Source organism: Sus scrofa, chromosome 13 (assembly GCF_000003025.6).
Source record: "Sus scrofa isolate TJ Tabasco breed Duroc chromosome 13, Sscrofa11.1, whole genome shotgun sequence".
Lineage (NCBI taxonomy): Eukaryota > Metazoa > Chordata > Mammalia > Artiodactyla > Suidae > Sus > Sus scrofa.
The window spans coordinates 3,504,349-3,527,740 of NC_010455.5; the positions used below are offsets into that span (position 1 = coordinate 3,504,349).

General features: G+C 49.3%; 1 protein-coding gene across 1 annotated transcript in view; it reads right to left on the minus strand.

Annotated features, from left to right (window-relative positions):
* RFTN1 (raftlin, lipid raft linker 1) overlaps window positions 1–23,392 on the minus strand; it is a 220,625-nt gene that overhangs the window by 49,901 nt on the left and 147,332 nt on the right. The window contains exons 5-6 of the mRNA XM_021071357.1: window positions 19,868–20,219; window positions 10,139–10,342 (exon numbers count right to left, since the gene is read on the minus strand). Of these exons, the coding sequence (XP_020927016.1) occupies window positions 10,139–10,342; window positions 19,868–20,219 (556 nt within the window). The remainder of the gene's footprint in view (window positions 1–10,138; window positions 10,343–19,867; window positions 20,220–23,392) is intronic.

Below are 23,392 nucleotides of genomic sequence, written 5' to 3' on the forward strand. Positions count from 1 at the left end.
GTGGGTAATTAAGGTTCGATGAGGTCATAAGGGTGGGCCCTAGTCCAACAGGAGAAGAGGAAGGGACACCAGAACACCACCCATCCCACCCCCAGCCTTGCACAGAGGAAAGACCATATGATAGGACACAGAGAAGGTGGCTGTCTGCAAGTCAGGAAGCGAGGCCTCACCAGAAACCAAATTTCCCAGCCCCCTGATCATGGATGTCCAGCCTCCTGATCCAGGAGAAAATTAGTATCTACTGTTCAGGCCACCCCAACTGTGGTGTTTCATTATGGCAATAAACATAAAAATATGTTTAGGGAGACACTATTTTGATTTCAAAAAGACAATTCACACAACAGTATGATCTTTTCTTCATCAGGAAGGGAAGGGAGACAAATTCAGAAAGTTCCCTGCATAACCCTGGATTTCAGGAACCACTAGCACTTTTCAGAAGTTTCAAAGGAAAAGACAGACAGATGCAAACAGACAGCAACTTTCAGCTTCTGCCTTCCAACAGACCTCATGACCAGAATCAAACAGCCAGCAGAATGAGAAAATTATTTGCAACAACAAAAATAAATAACAAATAAATGGCTAAGCCTAACACTCTGTATTATCTATAAAAAGTTTACAGTGCTGAAGAGAATTTTCATGGCCCGGCCTTTCCAGACAACAACTTAACAGTGTCTCAAAAGCCAGCAAAACAGTCCTTCCTCTTTGACTCAGAAATCCTACCCCTTTCAGTCTATTCTGAGCACCTACTATACGCCAAGTACTCCTGTGGTCACTGGTGACAAATGAAGCACCTGCCCCCATGAAGCTTCCCTGCAGTGGGGGAGGTGGATGATACTATAATGCCCAAGGGGATAAATGCTATACAGATATAAATGGGCTAAGAGGGGGAGCGTGGAGGTAGAGGCAATGGTCTGGCTTCTTTGGAAAGAAGCGGTCAGGGTAGGTCCCCCCATTTTGAGTGAAAATATGAACTAATTGCAAGCAAGCCATGTGGATTTGCAGGATTTGAGAGTTCAAGATAGAGGACACAGTTTGAATAGAAAGGCAGAGTGAAAGAGGAGCCACCAAGGACCAGACAAGCAGTAGAACCATGAGAAGAAAGTAAAGTCTAAGATGGCTGCTGGAGAGACCAGTCAACCAGGGGCTTCTCCAAGTGATTGGCCAGTAGGGTCTTAACAGGTTGATGCAAGCAGGGGCTTGCAAAGCACTGGTGTGAATGAACTTGACCTCACACTTCTGCCACCACTTTGAGAGGACATGCCCAGGTGAGCTGCCCAGGTGAGTTTAGCCGAGACCAGCTGACTCAGACCTGAGATTGGGCCCAGCTGCCTTTGTGAACCTGCTCCAGCCAATTTGCAAAGAGGAGAGGATAAATTATTACTGCTTTAAGCCGATGAGCTCTGGAGTGGTTTGTTATACAGAATGATTATGGCAACAGCTGACTGATACGATGCCCAACCAAAATTTAAGAAACATGACCAGTGTGCTTAGCCTGGGAATATTCCTCATTATTCCAGGATGATAGAGGGGACTGACCAGCTCAACAAAACTCAACTGTGAGGTGAATTCCTAAAGCACTCCCTCATCCTGATATTATTGCTACCTTATAAGACAACAGTGCATTTCAAGATCTCTGCCAGTTGGTCAATACAATGCTCCATTTAAACTTTTGTTTCTGGGAGTTCCCATAAAGGCTCAACGATAATGAACCCAATGAATATCCATGAAGAAGTGGGTTCGATACCTGACCTCGCTCAGAGGGTTAAGGATCCGGCATTGCCGTGAGCTGTGGTGTAGGCCTGTGGCTACAGCTCTGATTTGACCCCTAGCCTGGGAACTTCCATATGCTGCAGGTGCAGCCCTAAAAGCAAAATAAAATAAAATTTGTTTCCTATACTGACATTCTTTTATCAATCAAAAATTCTAAGCTTGCCTCTCTCAACTGCTCTGCTAAAATGTTTTTCCCAAGTGTTTGTTCAATGCCTTTCTAAGAGACATTTTACACAGATGACCAGGCGAGAACAGAACTTCTCTTCGGATGGATCACAATGCAAGAATTTTGGGGTCCAAGACAAGCACAGACCACAGTCCAGCTCACTTTTAAAGTTCTGGGTTACATGGAGTTCCCGTTGTGGTGCAACAGGATCGAATCCGACTAGGAACCATGAGATTGCAGGTTCAATCCCTGGCCTCGCTCAGTGGGTTAGGATCCGGCGTTGCTGTGAGCTGTGGTGTAGGTCACAGACGTAGCTCAGATCCATGTTGCTGTGGCTGTGGTATAGGCCAGCAGCTGTAGCTCCAATTGGACCCCTCGCCTGGGAACCGCCATATGCCTCGGGTGGGGCCCTTAAAAAAAAAAAGTTCTTGGTCACACAGATCCAACCAGACCCCTTCCCACAGAAGGCATGCCTGATGGAACCCCCATGAACAAAGATTTCCCATGTCCAGACCTGGGGATCCTTGGGATCAGAAGATACTCATTGATTCTTTCTGTATTATATCAACAAAGCACAGGTTTCTTCTACAAAAATATGTTATACCCAATTCCAAAGTCTCTACCCACAGCGCTCCTGAATGGAAAGTGTCCAAACCCTTTAACAGTGTAGACCACGCACTCTAAGTATCAAGTGCCCATATGACATAAACAACATGATGAGGAGTTCCTGCTCTGGTGCAGTGGGTTAAGAATCCAACTGCAGCAGCTCAGGTCCCTGCAGAGGTGCGGGTTTGATCCTCAGCCCACTGTGGTGGGATAAAGAATCCAGCATTGCCACAGCGTGAGTTAAAACCTGTGGCTCAGATTCAATCCCTAGCCTGGGAACATACATACGCCGAGGTTGCAGCCATTAAAAAAAAATTAACATGATGGTATAAGTGCTGTGTAGCAGAGTTGAGGTCCACAATGGGGAAGGAGACAGGGCAGCCCATCCAGACTTGCTCTCTGACCCTCTGCTGGCACCCCCTTCCTTTGTCCCGACTGGCAAGCCTGGGAGGAGGGTGGTGTGGTCCAGGCTTACAGGCGCCAGAGTAGGAACAAACCAGGTTCTCATTTACCATCCTCTTTCAGTGCCTGCTTCCAGCCTCTCAACCCACTGCTCTGCTCTTCTGCATCCAGAGTGCTGATTCACCCACTTAACTACAGAGCAAGTTCAGAATGGCTGTCAAAATTTGGTCATCTGTAACAGCAAAAAAGTCAATGAACCACAGAGAGCAGACAGCTGGGCTTTTAAAGAGCCCCTTGTCTTGACGGCCTTGTCCACTGCCCGGCTCTTCATCACCTTCTGGCTCAGCCTTGCTGTCATGTGCTCTGAGCTGGTATTAAATAGGTCTATCTCAGAATGAAGTTCCCTGTGCAAAAAGGTTAAATCGCCCTCTATCTATGGAAAACACTCCATTATCACTGCATTTTTTATTAAAGTAAAGATGCTTTCCTACTGTGCACAGAAAGCTCTTTGCCCTGGCATTGTATAAATATTTGATGTTGGCCTTTTGGCAGGAGGCCACCTTAACTTTCCAAGCTTATGCTCTACCAGAAGGATGTGGGAAGGGGAGATTTCCCCTAGGAGGTAAATTCTACAAGGCTCTTCCTCTGCAGCCTCTGGGACATGATGCCTCCGTCTAGCAAGCTAGCCTTTAGGCTCACCCTAGGTGCCATCCTCTTTCAAGTTCAGCCTGAAATGTACACGCCATGACAAGAGGTCGATAGAGGTGGTCTACGGAAAATGTTACTGTTCTTTTACAAGCGAGGGTGGTCTAAATCGCCCACACTGGGGTCACTGATAACAGATGTCTTCAGCCCCTTGAACCCCCTTTTTCCCACCAGCATGGCACTCGGGGCATCACCTTGGTTCTAGGAGTGGCCTGTGCCAACAACATGGTCGTGACTCCAAGTCATACACACAACCCCACTGCAAACGTATTCAGTTGATCTGAACAATGGCGCACTCGGGATCTCCATCACGCCACAGCTAATCTGGTGACATTATCAAGAGCGGAGCAGGCTGGCTGCTTCTCTCGCTTCTCCAGCCCCCGCTGCTGCTTTCAGCCTGCATTCCCTCCTGCAGTCCCTGTTGGATGTGGTTAATAAGCCAGAGAAGGTGGTACTTCATTGGGAGGCTCAGTCTGCAAGTTCAGTGCCATTAACCAAGTGGACTGGGAGGAAACACCCTGATGCTCATAGCTTGCTGGCTACGAGGTCCTTTGCCAGGCACATCGATGGCTTTGCATTGAATCCTCCCCCCAATTCCGCAAGGATTATGGTTCCCTCCTAGAGGTAGGAAAATGGAAGGAAGTTACTGGTGTGAAACCATGTGTGCATGTTCAGGTGCATACAGGGGCCAATCTTGATTTGAAATGTAATTTGTTTGATTCCAAACCCTATGCTCTTTCAACAGCTGACAGATATTTTAGTTTGTCACCATGATGATGTGCCAGGCTCTGTGCTCCAGCTGGGGTGGGCGATTGAGCAGCCTAGGCACCTAGCTTTGGGGATTGGGCACGTTCTGACCACTAGGCTGCTCTCCCTGCCTTCATGTTTTGGTTGGCATCTCAGGGGGACTGTGGCGAGATGGCCTTATGGCTTCTGTTTGGGGCCAGATATACGCAGAGGCCATAGATCATGTGCAGAGGCTTCCTGCATGGGGCAAAACAAGAACAAAAATATGCTTGTAAACAGAGAAGCTGTATATACCTACACAAGGGATAGTATCCAGCAGTGAGAAAAAATGATCGGCAATGACATGTAAAAACGTGGATGAGTCTCACAAAGAGAATGAGGGAAAGAGGTCAATCGCAAGGGCCATCCCACCCACATAAAATCCACGTCCCATCTATGACACTTAGGGTCGGGACTGTGGTTGTCCTGGAGGAGAGGGCCTGTGAGGGCCAGGCGGAGGGCTCTGTTGGGGCTGGGATGTTCCGCTGCTTTATCTGGGGCTGGTTAGGTGGGGGTGCTTGCCTTGTGAAAATCCACTGAGCTATCTCCCCAGGACCTGTGTGGGTTTCTGTACTTGTGTAATACTGCAAGAACAAGTTCACTTACACATGTGCCGTAGATAGAAAATGTACTTCATGGCGTAAGTGAAATCTACGCCCTACATTCTTCAGCAGCTCCTCTGAAACAGAAGCCACGCCTGAACCACCGAGCCAACATGCCTGGAGCCCGTGGAGGGCCAAGGGAGTGGCTGTGAACTGCCTGCAACCTCATCCTTCCTCGCTCCCCCAATCAGCTGGGGTGTGGTGATGCACACCCCAATACCAGCTCCCCCCACCCCATCCCTACGGCATTACTGAGAACTTTACTGGTCTCTCCTATACACAGGGCATGGTGTACACACATGGGACACTAAGAAGCTTAGGAAGGAGGCCCTGCTCGAGGGTTTGCAACTATATCTAAAACATGTGTCCCTACATGTATTTTATTTGAAATATGTACATATTCTTTACATACGGATTTTCCAAATATAAGGTAATCTGGTTTATACTAGGCATGAAAAAGGTGCTATAAACAGCAAATGTTATTTGGATTTACATGAACCGGGGCATCAGAGAGTCTTAGCGAAAGCCTACTCTTTAAAAAGGTAGGAGACGAGGGACATCTAGGTACAACACGTCTGATGTCAGACACATGTCAGACACAACGTCATCTGGAATGTACTCTAGTCCGAAATGCTTAATTTATCAAGGCCTTAGAACTAAATTCCAGGTTATAGGAGAAAGAGGCAAGAGAAATAAGACAACGAGATGAGGCACTGGCCAGACCATGCAGGATGAATGCAGGACATTCTGGGGATAGGAAGCTAGGATTTTTTTTTTTTTTTTTTTGCCACTCCTGTGACATGCAGAAGTTTCCTGGCCAGGGATCAAACCCAAACCACAGCAGTAACTAGAGCCAGAGCAGTGACAACACTGGATCCTGAACCCACCGCATCATAAGGCAGCTCCTGAGGTTGGGTTTATGTCTAGCAGTCAGGGCTCTTTTAGGTAAAAGAGAAGTGAGGACACGGTCACCACACGCAGTGCCTGTTGCAGGGTTGGATTCTGGTTTGGACAACGTGCTGCAAAACACATTTTGGAAACAACCAGAGCATGTGAATACATGCTGAAGAGAGGTGACACTGCTAGAGGTGGAAGGCCTGCCAGGCTAGGAGAGGGTGACAGCAGGGCCAGGGGAGGGTGAGGGGAGTGTGAGGGCCGGGGGTTGCAGGGAGGGGAGAGGGAACGGGAGGGCCAGGACAGGGCCAAGGGCAAGGCCAAGGCCAAGGGAGGACAGAATGCGGGCACAGCAAGGTGGGGAAAGGAGGGGTGGGCGAGGGGAGAACAAGAGGGATGCAGAGCAAGAACAAGGCCAGGGGATAAAGGCGGGCAGGACAGCTGGTGGTGGCCAGTGATGGCAGCTGGGATTCTGCAGGCCTGGAAGCCCATGGTAGGAAACCAAGCTCCCAGTAGGTCTTCCAAAGGTGGGCGGCCAGCTCCACCTTGCCCTTCCCCCAGACTCCTGGTACCTGCCTACATCCTCAGGAGCAGCCAGCTCAGCCGAGGGTCTCTGCACCCAGCCTCTCCCACCCTCCAGAGTGTAGACCGTGGCCTCTGTCTCCCTGGCTGTAGCGCTTCTGTGTACACGTCTGTCCTGCCATGTGAGTGCCCCCGGACTCACCATGCTGCCGGCCGCCACCCAGATCCTGCTATTTCCCACAGGGCAGGCGTGTGGGGGACAGGGAACACCTGCAGCTCCCCCCTCCCCCTCCCTGAGGGCCGAGCTGGGAGCCTTCAAGCTCTCACCAGCATGGCCACCTCTTTTCTCTCCTCCTCTGATCTCTTTTCCCCCCACATCCCCCCCTTTCCTCTGACCACTCACTTGCCACTTAGTAACTGGGAACTGTGGCAATGACTTAATGGCTCTGTGCCTCAGTTTCTACAGCTGTCACAGAGGCAAAAACGACCATACCTCCCTCACTGAGTGGTGGGGATCAGAGGAGTCACTCTGTGTGAGCTGCTCAGACCAGCACCCGCACAGAGAAAATGCTAGCCGTGCATTACTGCCGTTATGCTGCCCTTTGTCTGAGCCTGAGATTTGCCAGAAGCCAAGGACACAGCCTCTCCAGCCCAGGACCTGGATATTCTGAGGACAGGAGGCCGGAAGGTCACAGGCAGAAGCCCAAACTGGAGGACGGTACAAGCATTTCCATGTCTTGGGAGGTAAAGACTCAAAACCAGAAGATGATGTCTTAACTGGATTCCTCAGACTAACCATCACCTTGTTTACAGGACAAAGTTCTCATGCGTTTTATGACTCTGTGGAAAATATGCTGAAGTACAAATGTCTAGTTAAGAGTTAAGACTGGTGCTTTTCCAGATGGCAAACAGCTTAAAGATGTGTTCCCAGCTCTGCCAGGTTTATTTGTAAGGACACTAATTATCTTACTAGAAATAGGTTCCTTTTATAATGATGATTAGTTTGCCTTTTTTTTTTTTTTTTTTTTTTAATTCTAAGAAAAGAACACACGCATATTTCCTCCCTGGCCAACGGAAAGCCTGGGCTTTTCCAGGACAGAAACGCCCCAACCCAGTAAGCCCTACTCCCAGATCACAAGCTCCCTCCCACCAGAAATGTAAGGGTGAAATCGTGTTTGAATTTTGAGTGGGCTTAGATTGATTTGGTCCTGAGAATTTTGCAGCCATCCCCGGAACAGGGATGTGCAGCTGTGGTTGAGCCCGACACGTGGGCAGCCTTGCCGTGGAGATGTCACAGGGTGAATGCGGCTGCGTGGCCACACTTGCCAGGGGAAATTTCATGTTCTGTCTTCAAGGCAGGAAGGCTGGATTTCATGCAGCTAAAGCCAAGGGAGGATATAACAGCATTTCCAACACTCAGGTCAAATCTGATGAAGAACTGTATGAATTATCTGCATTTGGGGACTCAAGGCTGGAGACTGGGGAGGCACTAACACAGCCTTGATTGCCAAAGCTGGAACAGCTAGAGGGACGATGAACGGCAGGGTGGACTTGCAAGCTCAAGGCGTCTCCTCTTGGAGCTCAGCTCGCCCCAACACGCACAGGCAATAGGGCCAAAGAGAAAACGTCCCATTGAAGCCCTAGTTCTCTCAAGGGGGGGAAGTGACCAGTGGCTGCCTGGGGAGCTGCTGCTCTAGCCCCTACCTGCCCATCTCTAAGGTATTGGTACAACCAACCATCAGTTTCCCAGGGAGGTATCTGAGACTATGCATAGTCGCAGGGAGCCTCTTTGGCCCCAAGAGGAGATAACAGGAGCTGTTGTTGCCACACCCGAAGATGGGCAATGGGGTGTCTCTGCAGGAAACAGGGGTTGGGGGGTGAAGGGTTTCTCCCTGCCCCTTAATACTAATGAATGAGGGCTGGAAACATCTGCCCCAAGTACATGCCCCAGAGATGGATGGGGCATCTCCAACAGGCTTCCAGAAACTTTGCAGCCACCCAGGTTGGACTCCTGGTGCAGAGGGAGGTTACTGACTTGCTGCTGGAGAACAGAATTGACTCTTCTTTAGTGGTATTAACGAAACTATGCCACTAGCTATGAGCCACACAGCCTATTGAAATTTAAATTAATGAAAATGACATAAATTAAAAATTAAGCTGCTCAGTTGTACTCACTACATTGCCAGTGGCTACCTGTGGCTGGTGACTCCCTTACTGGACAGCACAGATACAGAACATTCTCACTGTCAGAGTGAGTTCTACTGGATTGTGCTGTTCGAGATGTATTAACAAGCCCTTTCTTTTCTTCTTTTTTTTTAATTTTTCTTTTTAGGGCTGCACCTATGGCATATGGAAGTTCCCAGGCTAGAGGTGGAATTGGAGTGGCAAATGCTAGCCTACACCCCAGCCACAGCAACACAGGATCTAAGCTGCATCCTCAACCTACGCTGCAGCTTGAGGCAATGCCAGATCCTTAACCCACACTGAGCGAGGCTATGGATCAAACCTACATCCTCATGGATACTAGTTGGGTTCTTAACCCACTGAGCCACAGTGGGAACTCCTAACAAGCCCTTTCTTATTTCAATCAGCCACCCACAAGTGGTCCTGGCCCAGTAGCCCAGTTCCTGCTGTTACTATATGAATATGCTAACATTAGATATTGCTACTTTGAGAGTGGACGAGGAGCTTGCATTGTACAAGATGGTTTGTACTGTACAATGTTCTAAAGTTTTGGCCGATCTCATGTAGGTACACTCAGAGTTAAGACTGATGTCTCATCTAAGGATTTTAAGGACTGCAAATAACAGAGGATCCAAGCTCTTTCCTGACTCTGCTAATTTTTGGAGAGAAACAACGAAGATGCATGGGGCTGTCGGTGCCCCTTGCCAGGTTTTGCTGGGATCAACGGATTTGGTGTTACTTTAAGTTTCACTTCCTTAGGAATCCTGCTGACTGGCAGCCCTCAGGATCCACACGTGCTGGCATGTTGGCCCTGCTCCTCAAACTGTCTCCCAGCTTTGACGCATCCTAGTGACTCAGCTTGCCTTCGTGTTAACCTGAAAACCCTTTCTTTGCTTAACACCTCTCCCATCTTCGGGCAAATTTCTCTCCTCCTTAGAGAAGCTGACACCAATAGTGCTACCCATGCAGCCATGCCCAGGGAGAACCCATCACTGTGGAGAGGCCACTGGGTGCCGTGAGACCCAGAAACAGTGTGTATCCCCATGGAGCTTATGGAAACCAGGCTGCTCAATCCGCTTCTCTGCTGATAATTTCAAGGCGCTGCTCCTGTTACTTCAAACTGCAATCGTGTCTACAAACAATTTGCACTTTCAGAGCAGTGTGGTCCTAGGGGGTAATTAACAAACCCCGGGAATAATCTTTTTAAAAGCCTTTAAAAGCAACTGAGATGGAGACCCATCAATGAAACAGAATCGCTCCCCCTTCTGTGTCATTTTAGAAGAGACCTGGCTGATACCTGGAGGGGCTGGGAGCACAGAGGTGGTGGGCGTTATAGAAGATTCCCTCAGGATGCGTTCATTAGAAATCCAATGCAGCATGCTTATCAGCTGCAGAGCTGTCTGAAAGGGGAGGGCTCTGAAGACGGGCGGAGGAGACCCAAGTGAGACACAGAGGTCCGAGGCCCCCCCTCACGGAGAGGGGCGGGCTGTGCCGTCCTTACCATGGACCAGGCTGAGGGAGAAGACCGCGTTCACCAGGACGCCGCCCTTCCGGAAGTGGTCACTCATGTGCTCCAGCCAGTTGGCATCCAAACCGCTCACTGTCTGGCCATTCTTGGAGACCCGGAGTGGGATGGTGACAGGGTAGTACTGCCGGCATTTCTGATGGCTCTTCGGTTTGTTGAAAAGGGCGAAGATTTCCATTTCTGTGGGGTTCGTAAAGGGGGTGGGGAGAGAAGAGGTCAAATGGTGACACACTGTCTCATCGGGCCCCATGGACTCTCACAGGAGCCTGAAGAAATGAAACCAAAGGCCAAATGTCTCTTAGGTTGCATGCACTGTTGTCTAATAAAACTCAATACGGGGAGTTCCCACTGCCAAAACAAATCTAACTAGTATCCATGAGGATGGAATGGCCAGGGGGTTCGATCCCTGGCCTTGCTCAGGGGGTTAAGGATCCAGTGTTGCCATGAGCTGTAGTGTAGGTTGCAGACACGGCTTGGATCCCGCATTGCTGTGGCTGTGGCATAGGCTGGCAGCTACAGCTCCAATTCAACCCCTAGCCTGGGAACTTTCATATGCTGCAGGCATGGCCCTAAAAAGCAGAAACAAAACAAAACAAAACGAAACAAAAAAACAAAAAAACTAACCCCACCAGATCCCAAGCAGTAAGTTAGGGTACCTAGAAAGTGACACGGATCTCAAAGGCCAAGTCCTCAGGGACCTAAGTTTGGAATCTGGCATACAATGAATAGCTGTTAGCTGGGATTAATTTGTATACTTAGGTGCCTGAGAGAAGGACATAGTAGATGTTTCTAGAAATTCATACATAGGTGTGTTTTAGAAGAAAAAGCAGGAATATTTTTGTGCAAGAGCTGGTCTTAAAAAAAAAAAGGAAATGCAGAGGCACATAAAAACAAAAATACTGCTGTAATTCCAGGAACCCCTTGTACAGCCCTGAACTATTTATAAATTGCAGTGGTGTTTCCTGGGGCTGAAACCATAATACTTAATCAAGTACATCAAAAATACATCATTGATATGTAAAAATAATTGCATTCCAGTAAGTGAGGGTTCCTGCCTGGAGTGGTAAGTTGTTCGAACAGCCACGCCAGCCCTGGGAGTGAGGCACTGCTTCCCAACCCTTCTTTTACAGCTCAGTTCTTCAAAAATCAATACTCACTACCACCCAGCAGCTGACCGTCGTCTCCTCTGTACGTGCTCCCAGCCACGAGAGGCCACCACATCGGCCTCCGGAAGCAAATACCTGGAATTTCAATCTAAGTCTGAAGGTCTATTTCTGTGTTACTCATTTAGTCCAGCCAGCAGAGTTTGCCCAGCTTAAAAAGCTTTGCTTATCCAGAATCGTCAAGAACATGCTTTAGTTGCCAAAAATATCTATTTGGAATCTAAGAAAATCCCCACCCTTCTTCCGAAGAAATATGTGAAAGTCCATAAACAATGGTTGACTTTAGCAAAAAGGACAAAGGCTATCCACGCTCCCAGGAGGTGATCCCTCTCCTAGACCCACATCCTGGAACACTGGAGCCCATTTTTCAGGATTTCACAATTTCGGCAATCTCTGAATGTGTTACTTTTAAAAATGGACTCACTTGCTTTTCTCTAAATAAATGCCCTTAAAAAGGACATTTGGCTTCTCGACCAGGGGGAAACCACTACCATTTGCCATCAACAGGAGGGAACAGTGAGACACGTTCACAGGAAAAATGTCCATCCACGTTGCATCTCAAGCCATCGCACAGGGCAACCGTATCCTGGGACAAAGGAAGTCTTCTCACCGCCCACTGAGCAAGCACCACCTGTGACTTCCAGGGAGCAATGCTGGGCCACAGACTGGGTCATGTGCAACAGTGAGGCCAGTGGGAGGGGTGGGGGCGGAGCTTCCAGCTACGCATTGGATAGAACCAACTATGAAGGAGGGGCTCCATCTTTACAGAAGGCCACCTGCATTTTCAACAACCAGCGTTGGCCTGCTCATCATCCCCACCCCAAATTATCTTTCTCAGTCCACTCACTGGACCCAGGCAGCCACCTATTTAAAATCCAGCCAGTCAGGGCTTTTACAGGAGAAATGAGGTCTTGGTCTACAGAGCTCGTGATCCTGAGACTATTTTGTGACTTTCAAACACAACCTTTAGCAATGGAGCCACGAAGAGAAAGGTTTGTAATGGAGGGGAATCGAGCAACAGATTGGAGCCAGGGGTGGGTGGGGTGGGGGTGGTGTTCCAAGGACAGGATGGTGATCTTGGGGACAGGGCCTCTTCCAGTCCAAGGGGCCAGGGGTTCAAATGAGAGCTGCAGTGGCTGGAGGCAAGAGGGTAAGCCAGGCTTTAGTGAGTCTCTGACTTCATTTGGATTTCCTCAAAAGCAGACTCGGTGAGCTTTGGGGTGTAAGTAGTTTCTTTGGAAAGTAATCCCAGGAAACTGATTGAGGGAGCGGGGATGAGAAACAGGGAAGAAAGGAAAGCCAAGGAAAGCTGCATTCCTGAGCTATCAGTGCCGTGGCAACAGGGGCCCTGAGGCACTGTATGCACACCCAGAGCTGCCCCACAAGGGGCAGGAAGCCGGGCATTTGTCTTCAGGGATTGAGGCCACTCCAGAGGCATTAACTCCCCAGTGTATCCGCCTGTTCCAGAGAACATGGCAGGCAGCTTAGAAAGCTGTCCTCAGGTGACCCCGAGGTGGGCCAGGACACCCGTCCACCACGGTCTGCTACCGTCAAGCACAAATGCATACAAACTGGAAAGAAAAAGAAATCACAGCCTCGGCTCTCGGGAGGATGAGAGGGGAATTGAGAAGTGGCGCCAATCCAAAAAGACATGACAGCACTTGATCACAAAGAAGGATCCCCAGTCACGTCGCAAGACAGAACCACAACGTTCCCACACACATAACGAAACAGAAAAAGGGAAGGACAGAAGGAGAAGGAGAGTGTGCTGGGGGTGGGCAGGGGAAGACAGGGCCGTCAAAGTGGATGGCGGGGTGCTGACAGCGCCCCCAGCTTTCCGTCTGGATCCTCCCCAGGGAGAAGAACCGAAGCCAGAGACAGAAATAAATCTTCCAGGAAGGAAAAGGAAAGGCTGTTGGAATTGAGAGCCTCCAAAGCATGAGCAGCAATGAAATATTGGAAGAAAGCTGCCTTCAGGTGCACCGTCCTCCGGTAAACTCCTCCAGCCCGCGGGCTCCTTGGCCACAATCCTTTCTCTGCTCACATGGAAACCAGCCAAGAGAAACTGTCCCCAAATGATTCCCTTTGATGTTTTAATATTCTGACTCTCAACACACATCCGCACATGAGGAGGCACCAGGGAATTCCAAAACGAAGTCCAAGTTTGTTTACTTTGTCTCAGCTGCTCTGTGACTCTGCCATGACCCCAGCTGGAAGATTTTTCCCAGACATGGGACAACAAGTCCCAAAGGACAGGGAAGGCATTGTTTCTGAAAATGTTCTGAGAATGGCTGCAGAACTGGCCTGGCACAGCACCCAAGGAGCTTCAAGATTGCTCTGCCTTGTATTTCTATTTCTGTCCCGTTGTCTTTCTCTTGGCCCCCACCCCCGACATGGGGTGAGGGGGCCTCGTCTTTGGGTCATTTAGATCCTTTGAAGCCATAAAATGTAGTAGTCCAGAAAATATGGCAGGGGCTACACCTGTGTTTGCTGGATTGACCTGAGACACACAAGGAAAAGAAGCTAGGGCAGCAAAGGAGACAGGGGCATGGGCCTGGAGCTGGGGCTGGCGGGTGCTGCCAGCCTGCCAGCCAGGTCTGCTCAGGCCTTGCCAAGCTCCTCAGGAACAAGGAGGAAGAAGGCAGGTGCCAGGCAGTAGGGACTTGGGCACAGGATGGATGTCTGCAGTCTGTCTGCAGGTATGTTCCCAGAGAGGTGGTGACTTGCAGGGAGCAGGTGGGCTGACTGGGTCCTACCTTCCCAGGGGACCTCCAGGCCTCAGGAAAGAAAGAATTCAGAATCCGGCAGAAATCATGGAGCTCCAAGGATTAGACTGGGAGAAGGAGGAGGAGGCGGGCAAGTTAGCTGGGTTGGAAGGAAGAAGTAGGTGATGGACTTGGCCTGGGAGCCAGGCTAGATGGGGCTTGGGTCTGCTGAGGTCCTGGGAGGGGAGCTAAGATGAAACACATACCCTAGGAGGGCAGGGCAGTGGGGGGAGAGAGGGCAGAAGGGCCTCAGGTCCCACCGGATTCCTGAACCTGGGAGGAGGCTGCTTCAGACTTAGAAACAAACAGCAGGGCATCCCTGGGCCTCAGAGAGGCCTGCCTGCCAGGCAAAGAGGGGGGCTGCTGCATGCACAGCAATCCACGGGTCCACTTGTAAGGATGTTAGCAGCCACAGGACACAAATGTATTAACAGAGGCCTTCAGTGCCACCATCTCATGTGACTCCAAACTCCAGGGGGAACTACATCCCTTCTCTGCCCAGAACCCTTAAGTGGCTCCCCTAGAATGACAGGCTGGTAAGTGGCAAAGCCAAGAGTCTTTCAAACCCCCAGCCCTGAGCTGTTTCCCAAATCCAACACAAGGCTGATGTTCTCAGCACACAGAAAGCGGGCAGGTAGAGGGGGTATTCAATAGCCTTTGTTAATGGACTGAGCGAAAGGCCAGGAAGAAAGTGGCAGGTGGCTGACTTGGAGGTGGGGACAGAACCACAGGGAAGAACTATCCCGGGGGCTCCAGGAGGGAAGGACAAGGCCCAGTGAGGAGGGGGCCATGCAGCAGAAAACGTGGACTCAGGGGTCATGACCCCAGGAGGAGCTGCCTGCCAAGGCGGCCTGCTGACCAGAATCCCTCCTGAAGAAAGGCAATGAGCTCCTGGCTCAGGTTTCTGGCTGCATTTCTAGGTGTTTTAAGTGCATACGTGCAGCCTGAAGGGCAACTCTTGGAAGACTGCATTATTATTTTGGTGACAGTGAGAACTGGTTGCATTTGTGTGATCCTGTGGGGCTTTGTCTCTCCTATTGAAGTTGTGGCAACAGAGACAAGATAGGAATGTTGGCGGCAGGGAGACAAGTGCCAGGGGACGTGCAGTGACACCTCCCTAACCTTCTGTGCACTGGCCCTCCTCTCACGCCGGTTTACGGTGAATGAAGGATGCTGCCTCCCGGCCCAGAAAGTATCAGGAACGTGGCACAGGGGCAGGCCTGCTCGGCCCAGGTGCTCTGTGTCTCCCCAGGAGGCCAGGGCAAAGCAGGTGCAAGAAGGGCAGCGTCCTGCAGCCAGGCCCTCCCCCAGCTCAGGTGATGTCTGCAGAGCCAGACATCAAACCAACGGGGACTTCCTCAGGACCAGCAGGAAAACGCCACGTGAAACCCGGCAGGCACGAGGAGCAGAACAGAACCCCTGGACCAGAGCATTTCCTGCCGCCTTGGGGTGGGGGTGGGGCAGCCCGCCCTGTTCCCCAGGACAGCATCAGCCCTCACCGAGCAGGGCAGCCTGCACCCCGCTCCCCTGGGCTCCTATAAAGGAAATAAATTAAACGAGGAGAGGGAGGGGGACGGAGGGAGACTCCTTCTGGGTTTTTTTTTTTTTTTGTCTTTTTGCTATTTCTTGGGTCACTCCCGCGGCATATAGAGGTTCCCAGGCTAGGGGTCGAATTGGAGCTGTAGCCACTGGCCTACGCCAGGACCACAGCAACTCGGGATCCGAGCCGCATCTTCGACCTACACCACAGCTCACGGCAACGCCGGATCGTTAACCCACTGAGCAAGGGCAGGGACCGAACCCGCAACCTCATGGTTCCTAGTCGGATTCGTTAACCACTGCGCCACGAAAGGAACTCCTGTTTTTTTTTAAATTGTCTGTCTGTGATTGCCTATTTAAGCCCACCTGGCAGGAATAAACGTAAAAACACTTCACCCTCCTTGGGGGGCCTGAGAGAAAGGGAGCTGAAAACTGGGCGATCAGTGGGGAGGGGCACTGGAGAGGGGGTCTGGGTGGTGGTGTGTGGACCTTCCAGGGAAGGAAAGGCCAGACCTCCCTGGAGAAACAATTAGGAGAGAAGCTGAGGTCAGGTGAGGCTGTGACCACCGGGGACAGGGTCCCTGGATGGCTGGCCTTTGGGGAAGCTGAACGCTCAAGTTATGCGGTAAAGCTTAACTCTACCAGGGCACAAAAGGTGACTTTCTTTATCTGCGATATGGGTGTAATCACAGAATCTTCTGTCATAAAGCTATCGTGACGTGTAGTCAAGACACACAGAAGAGCTTAGAACGGTTCACTTAGAGGGTTGCCACCTTGATGACTGCTGTCTGTCCATTCCCTGCAAGGCCACACCTGTGCACTTGTAACCACCGTGTGTTCACTGATGCAAAAGATCCAAAGGGTCATTGATTCTAAAAAAGGAGAAACACTAACAGTGAGCTAAGTTTCAGGGGCCTGTGGCCTCCTGGGCAGAAAGGTAAGTGCCAGGCTCATGAGCAGGCGACAGACAGACAGACAGCTGCCTACGTGGCAAGGCTAGGACGGGGTGGTAGGGACTGTGACACCCCCGCAGCTGCAGTTCTCAGGCACAGTTGGGTGGACCACCTCCAGACACACCTTCATCTGTTATTCCCCAGCAAGATCTGGTTTTCTAGTTGAGAACAGGGACTCGAGGAAATGCGATGCAGGCCAAGACTTGGGGTGTCGGGGGGGTGGGTCTCTGTGTGCCCAGTGATGGGGGAGCGGTTCTCTGAGTAAGGGAGGGAATGGTGACACGACAGCAGGAGGGACCTAAAGGGAGGGTCCCAGGATGAGTTAACTCTCCCTAGGGTCAACCCCAGGAGGCAGGAAGTCTGGCAGGAGTCTTGGAGAAAAGTGGATTCTGGAGCAGGGAACATCTGAACACTCCTGAGGGGAGCTCCCTTTCTCAAAGCCAGGGTTCCATGCAGGGCTGGAGGCCAATGGTCAGGACAGTGGAGTCTGTACCTCTAATAAGAAGAGCTCCCCCTTGGGAGTGCTTTCAGCTTTCAACAAGAAACTTTTTTTTTTAAATCCCTATTTTATAGGGTAATTAATTGAGGCACAGAGGGGATCTCGGCCAAGACTGCCAAGCTAGATGGCGGAGGTCTGGCTCTTAATCACTGTGCTCCTTGCCCCTTCTGTGACTCCTACCCCCTCTCCTGGGGCCTTTGCCCACCCCCGCCCTCTTGGATCCTGGATGGTAGAGGAGGACTCCCAGGGGGCCAGTCCTCCTTCTCAGGATTCAGCCCAACAGCAATGCAGAGATGGAGGAGCTGAAATAAGACCGAGACCCTCCTTGGGAGGCACCCAGGGGGTCCCCTTGTGCTCTCAGCTCCTCTGTGGGAGCAGAAGGCTCCATAGTGTGAAAAGTCTCACTGATGAACCTCTACTTCAGCACACTTTCAAGCAGGATCAAGGCCTTGATGATACAACGGGCCTAATCTCTCCCAGAACAGGGGCTGTTACACTCTCCCCCAACCCCAAGTCAACTCTGCAAACAACCAACCCACAATTTCTTTTCAGGAACTACTGACACAAGAGAAACAATTTCACCCTCTTTCCTATTCTCAAAGCATAAATGGTACCTCATCCTTTATAAAAGGCTAACTTCAAGATTTAGTAAATATGGAGTTCCTGTCATGGCTCAGTGGAAACGAATCTGACAAGCATCCATGAGGATGCAGGTTTGGTCCCTGGCCTCCATCAATGAGTTAAGGATCCGGTGTTGCCTGAGCTGTGGTGTAAGTTCGCAAATGCGGCTGGGATCCCATGTTGCTGTGGCTGTGGCATAGGCCTGCGGCTACAGCTTTGATTGGACCCCTAGCCTGGGAACCCCTATATGCAAGGCTGTGGCTCTAAAAAGACAAAAGACAAAAAAAAAAAGATTTAGTAAATAATAAATGCATCCCAACGGTTACTGCAGCACTATTCGCAATAGCCAAGACATGGAAGCAGCCTAAATGTCCATTGACAGATGAATGCATAAAGATGTGGTTACAAATGCACAATGGAATACTACTCATCCATAAGAAAGAATGGAATAATGCCATTTGCAGCATCATGCATGGACCTAGAGACTATCAGTAAGTCAGTCAGAGAAGACAAATATCATATATTACTTACATACAGAATCTAAAAATTGATACAGATGAAATTATTTACAAAACAGAAAGAGACTCACAGATATAGAAAACAAATTTAGTTACCCAAGGGGAAAGAGAGGTGGGGGAGGGATAAACTAAAGAATTTGGGATTAACAGATATACTACTAATATATAAAATAGATAGCCAACAAGGACCTACTATATAGCACAGGGGACTATATAATATATTTATGTATTTTTTTAAATTTTATTTCCCCAATACATTATTTTTTTTCTACTGTACAGCATGATGACCCAGTTACACATATATTTATACATTCTTTTTTCTCACATTATTATTATTATTATTTGCCCTGGCATGTGAAAGTTCCCTGGCCTTGGATCAAAACTGTGTCACAGCAACAACCTGAGCCACTGCAGTGACAATGCCAGATCCTTAACCCACTGTACCACAAAGGAGCTCTTCTCAATATTTTGTAATAACTTAGAAGGGAAAAGAATCTGAAAAGGAACAGATATATATGTATATGTATAACTGTGAGTCGTGTGCTGTATATCTGAAACTAACATGATACCATAAAGCAACTATATTTCAATAAAAAATTTTTACAGTACAGTTTTACAGTTAAAAAAAAAGAATTAGTACATAAATAGTAATATTAACCAGGGAGATAAACCCAGAAAGGTCCAAAGAGAAAGGCCTCCTAAGATCTGGGGCCTCCTCCTATGAGTCTTGTCACTTATCACCTTCCAAAAGCTAGAAGAGGCTGCCATGCAGCTCATACCAGGGCCTGGCTCCCAGAACATGGCTGGACACTACATTTCCTGGAGAAGGAAGATGAAAGGGCATCACAGGGAAATACAAGAGAAACTTTGTCCCCTCAGTCAACCCTGTTCCTCTATTTGAGTCTTACACAGGGAAGACCAGGCAGAGAGCCTGCATGGGCCTCAGTTTACTGGGCTGTAAAATGGGCAATGTCACAAGAGTTCAACCACATCCTAGGAAGAATGAAGAGACAGTCCTATGAAAGCTTGCTGGCACAGGGCCTGGTCCACAGGAAATATTAATAAACATTGGCTGTTATCATTCTTGTGCTGATATTTGAAATCCCCTCCCTAAAGGGCATGCTCCAACGGCCGTGACAATGTGGCTAAGAGGCATCACTTAGTGGTGGCCTCTCTTTGGCAGAGTCCTCGTCACGGTGCTGATCTGTCAACTACACACACTCCCTGAAATCTAGTTGTTTACGGCTGAGCGAGCTGCACGCCCCCCTTCCTGCACAACTTGTCCTCAGCTGGCTTCTTGATTTCCTTCTTTAGGCAGATATTCAAAACAAGCAGAACAAAAGTGGAAGGCCGTTTCTGCATTGGCGCCCAGCATGTTCACACTTCCTGTGTTCACATGGGTCACTCAGGGGCAGCGCAAGGGCCCCGGGGGATAAAAGACCTCGCTAGCGCTCTAGAAGCTCTAGAATCTCCTTTACACGTGACCTTTTGGAGCAATGACAAGTCCCTGCCGTGACGTTCTGCCCCCTGGAAGGCACAGCTTCAGGAAGGAAACTGCGTGACAGTTTCTCCTGTTTGAAGGAGGGTTACTGAAAAGCTAGCAACCCCTCCTTAAGTGGGTCAGAGCTCTGGCGTTGACATACTCACTTCCCGAGCGTGGCTCTCCACGCTCTTCTGACAGGTTGCCGGCTGGTCCATCCTGCGTCCTGCTCATGGAGAGTCCTTGCGATGGAGAGTCCACGCCATCCTGCTCTCCCAAGGGCGGGCTGGGTGGCTGGGAAGCAGGTGCCGCCCCTCTCGGACCTTGACCAGGCTCTGGGCTTCCGTCCATCCCCTCGGGTGCATCTGTAGCCCCCAGGTTCTCATGCCCACACCTGCCAGGCTCCATCGTCACTTCCTGGGCTTCCGTCTGGGGACTGCCGCCTGCTGAGTCCCCAGAACAGCGGTACTGAGGGATGACCCCCACGAATTTCAGGCCCTGACTCGCAGCTTCCTGGATCTGTGAGGGAGACAGAATGATGAGAACGGGGTAAACAGGACATTCTTTCAAAGCGGGGGACACCCAACAACCAAAACAGCTTAAACAGCTCACCCTGTAGGATGTTTCTGTTTGAACTCAAAGTCTCTCAGGCTGGCAGAGGCTCCCTGTCCTCAAGGTAGCACCCACCCCCCAACCCTGGCCCTACTGGGGATGGAGGGCGTGGTTTTTTGGTTTTTTTTTTTTAAGCATGGAAAAACAAAGCACTTGGCCATGAAGGGCTGGGGTGGACTCTATTTGAAATACTATGGTAGCCCTGATTAGTCATTTTTTTCTTAGAAGCTGAAAAAAGGTTCTAAAAGGAGCTGGAACAAAGAGAGATTGAAAAAGGAGGTTCAGGCGTTCCCGATGTGGTCAGCACATAGCACAGCAGAAACGAATCCTACTAGTATCCATGAGCATGTGGGTTCCATCCCTGGCCTCGCTCAGTGGGTTAAGGATCCAATGTTGCCGCGAGCTGTGGGGTAGGTCGCAGACACAGCTCGGATCCCCCATTGCTGTGGCTGTGGTGTAGGCCTGCAGCTGCAGCTCTGATTTGACCCTTAGCCTGGGAACTTCCAATATGCTGTGGGTATGGCCCTAAAAAGCAAAAAAAAAAAAAAAAAAAATGAAAAAGGAGGTTCATTTTGGTAAGAGTTTATGATTTCATTTTTTTTTTTTTTGGATGAATCACCTACTTCCAGCTAATCAGGCTACTATATAACACAATACACCTATATAACCATATACTAACCACCAGATGACATTTTATGACCCAAAGAGCTTCCTCTTTTAAACAACTGTTTTGGCAGAGAAACACAGAGGTGGGAGAACGGTGTAAAAGCGGATACAACCCCCCCACACCCGCAGGAGGGGATATCTGATGACATTAGTCCCCAGGGAAGCCCAAGGACCACACCTGGCCTGAGGGCATCGCTCCGCTAACCTTTGACTCTCCATCTACATCCCATCCAGGTAACAGGTGGCACCGTCTCACCTCCTGAGCCTCAAGATGGGGACAAATGACCACACAAAGTCCTATGCCACTTTGTCTCCCTCCCTAAAAAATACCCCAGGCAATTAAATGTCATAGTCATAAGTGAAAGAAAAATTGAAAGTAATAGCTGAATAAAGTAAAGCAAGAGGAAGCCCAAACAAGAAGACAGGTTTTAGGGGATTTTTCTGGGCAAGAATTCTCAAGTCACTTGACAAATAAATAATAGGCGGTAGAGACATCAGAGCTGTGTGAGTCTTAGTCACCAGCCCCCAAGTGAATGACCTCAGAAAATCTCGAGGCCCCTACAGGGATCAGCCCCTGTCATTTGAGAATTAGTAAGAAATACCAGCATGGAGCTCCTCCCTAAAGAAGCAAGCCTTGGCAGCCCTCCCTGGATGGTCCGCCCTAGCTTAAAGTAGACAGTTATTTTAGTTCAACACTGGCCATTCTAGAAGGTGATCTGGAGCAGTTACGAATATATGGCCCAGCCTATAAAGTCTAGCCTGGGCTAGACATAATGATAACAATAGCAGCAACTGCCACCTAGCACAGACCTACTATGTGTCAGTCCCTGCATTTTGTATAAATTGTTTTGTTTAATCCTTTAACAATCCCCTATGGTATCGTTATCTTCATTTCAGATGAGGACACCAAGGCCCAGAGGCATTTAAGTCATAAAGCAAGCTGTGGGCAGCCAGGGTTCAAAGCCAGGTCTGGCTCGGGCCCAAGATCATTCTCTTAAGCACAAGGTCAAGTGGACACATGTCAAAAAGCATCAAGTACATACATGTTCTTGGATATGGAAGTTCCTGGGTCAGGGACTGAATCCAAGTGGCAGCTGCAGCAACACCAGATCCTTTAATCCACGGAGCTGGGCTGGGGATAAAACCCACATCTCTACAGCGACCTGAGTCACTGCAGATGAATTCTTAACCCACTATGCCACAGCAGGAATTTCTATACTCTTTTATTCTTTGTTCTTTTTACAGCTGCACCGGTGGCATATGGAAGTTCCCAGGCTAGGGGCCAAACTGGAGCTGCAGCTGCAGGCCTATGCCACAGCTTGCAGCAGTGCCTGATCCTTAACCAACTGAGTGAGGCCAGGGATTGAACCTGCATCCTTATGGATACTAGTCCAATTCTTAACCCACTGAGCCACAAGAGGAACTCCCATATACTTTTTTTTTTTTTTTGGTCTTTTTGGGGCTGCACCCATGGCATATGGAAGTTCCCAGGCTAGGGGGCAAATTGGAGCTGACGCTGCCAGCCTATGCCATCCATAGCAACACCAGATCTGAGCCGCCTCTGTGACCTACACCACAGCTCATGGCAATGCCTGATCCTTAACCCACTGGGCGAGGCCAGGGATCAAACCTGTGTCCTCATGGATACTAGTCAGATTAATTTCCACTGAGCCACGATGATGGGAACTCTGGAACTCCTATATACTCTTAATTCTTGATAGAAGGTGGAGACATTATGCTAAAACACAAAGCTTTGTGGTTTTTTTTTTCTAAGACTTTTGAAGTTTTATTATAAACAAACATTCTTCTGCTTCAATTTTTTTTTTTTTTGGTCTTTTTGCCATTTCTTGGGCCGCTCCCGCGGCATATGGAGGTTCCCAGGCTAGGGGTCGAATCGGAGCTGTAGCCACCGGCCTACGCAAGAGCCACAGCAACGCGGGATCCGAGCTGCATCTGCAACCTACCCCACAGCTCAAGGCAACGCCGGATCCTTAACCCACTGAGCAAGGGCAGGGACCGAACCCACAACCTCATGGTTCCTAGTCGGATTCGTTAACCACTGCGCCACGACGGGAACTCCTTCTGCTTCAATTTTATTTTCAGTTTAAGAATTTTTTATTTGTTAAACTAGACTTGATTTACAATGCTGTGTTAGTTTCAGATGTACAACTTCAGACTTCTCCATTATATGTTACTACAAAATACTGATTATAATTCCCTGCACAATACAGTAGGACTCTGTTGTCTATTTTACATATCATAGTGTGTATCTGTCAGTCCCAAACTCCTAATTTGTCCCTCCCCCTTTCCCCTTTGGTAACTGTAAGTTTGTTTTCTGTGTCTGTGAGTCTCTTTCTGTTTTTGAAATAAGTTCATCTGTATCATTTTTTTTTAGATTCTACATATACATCATG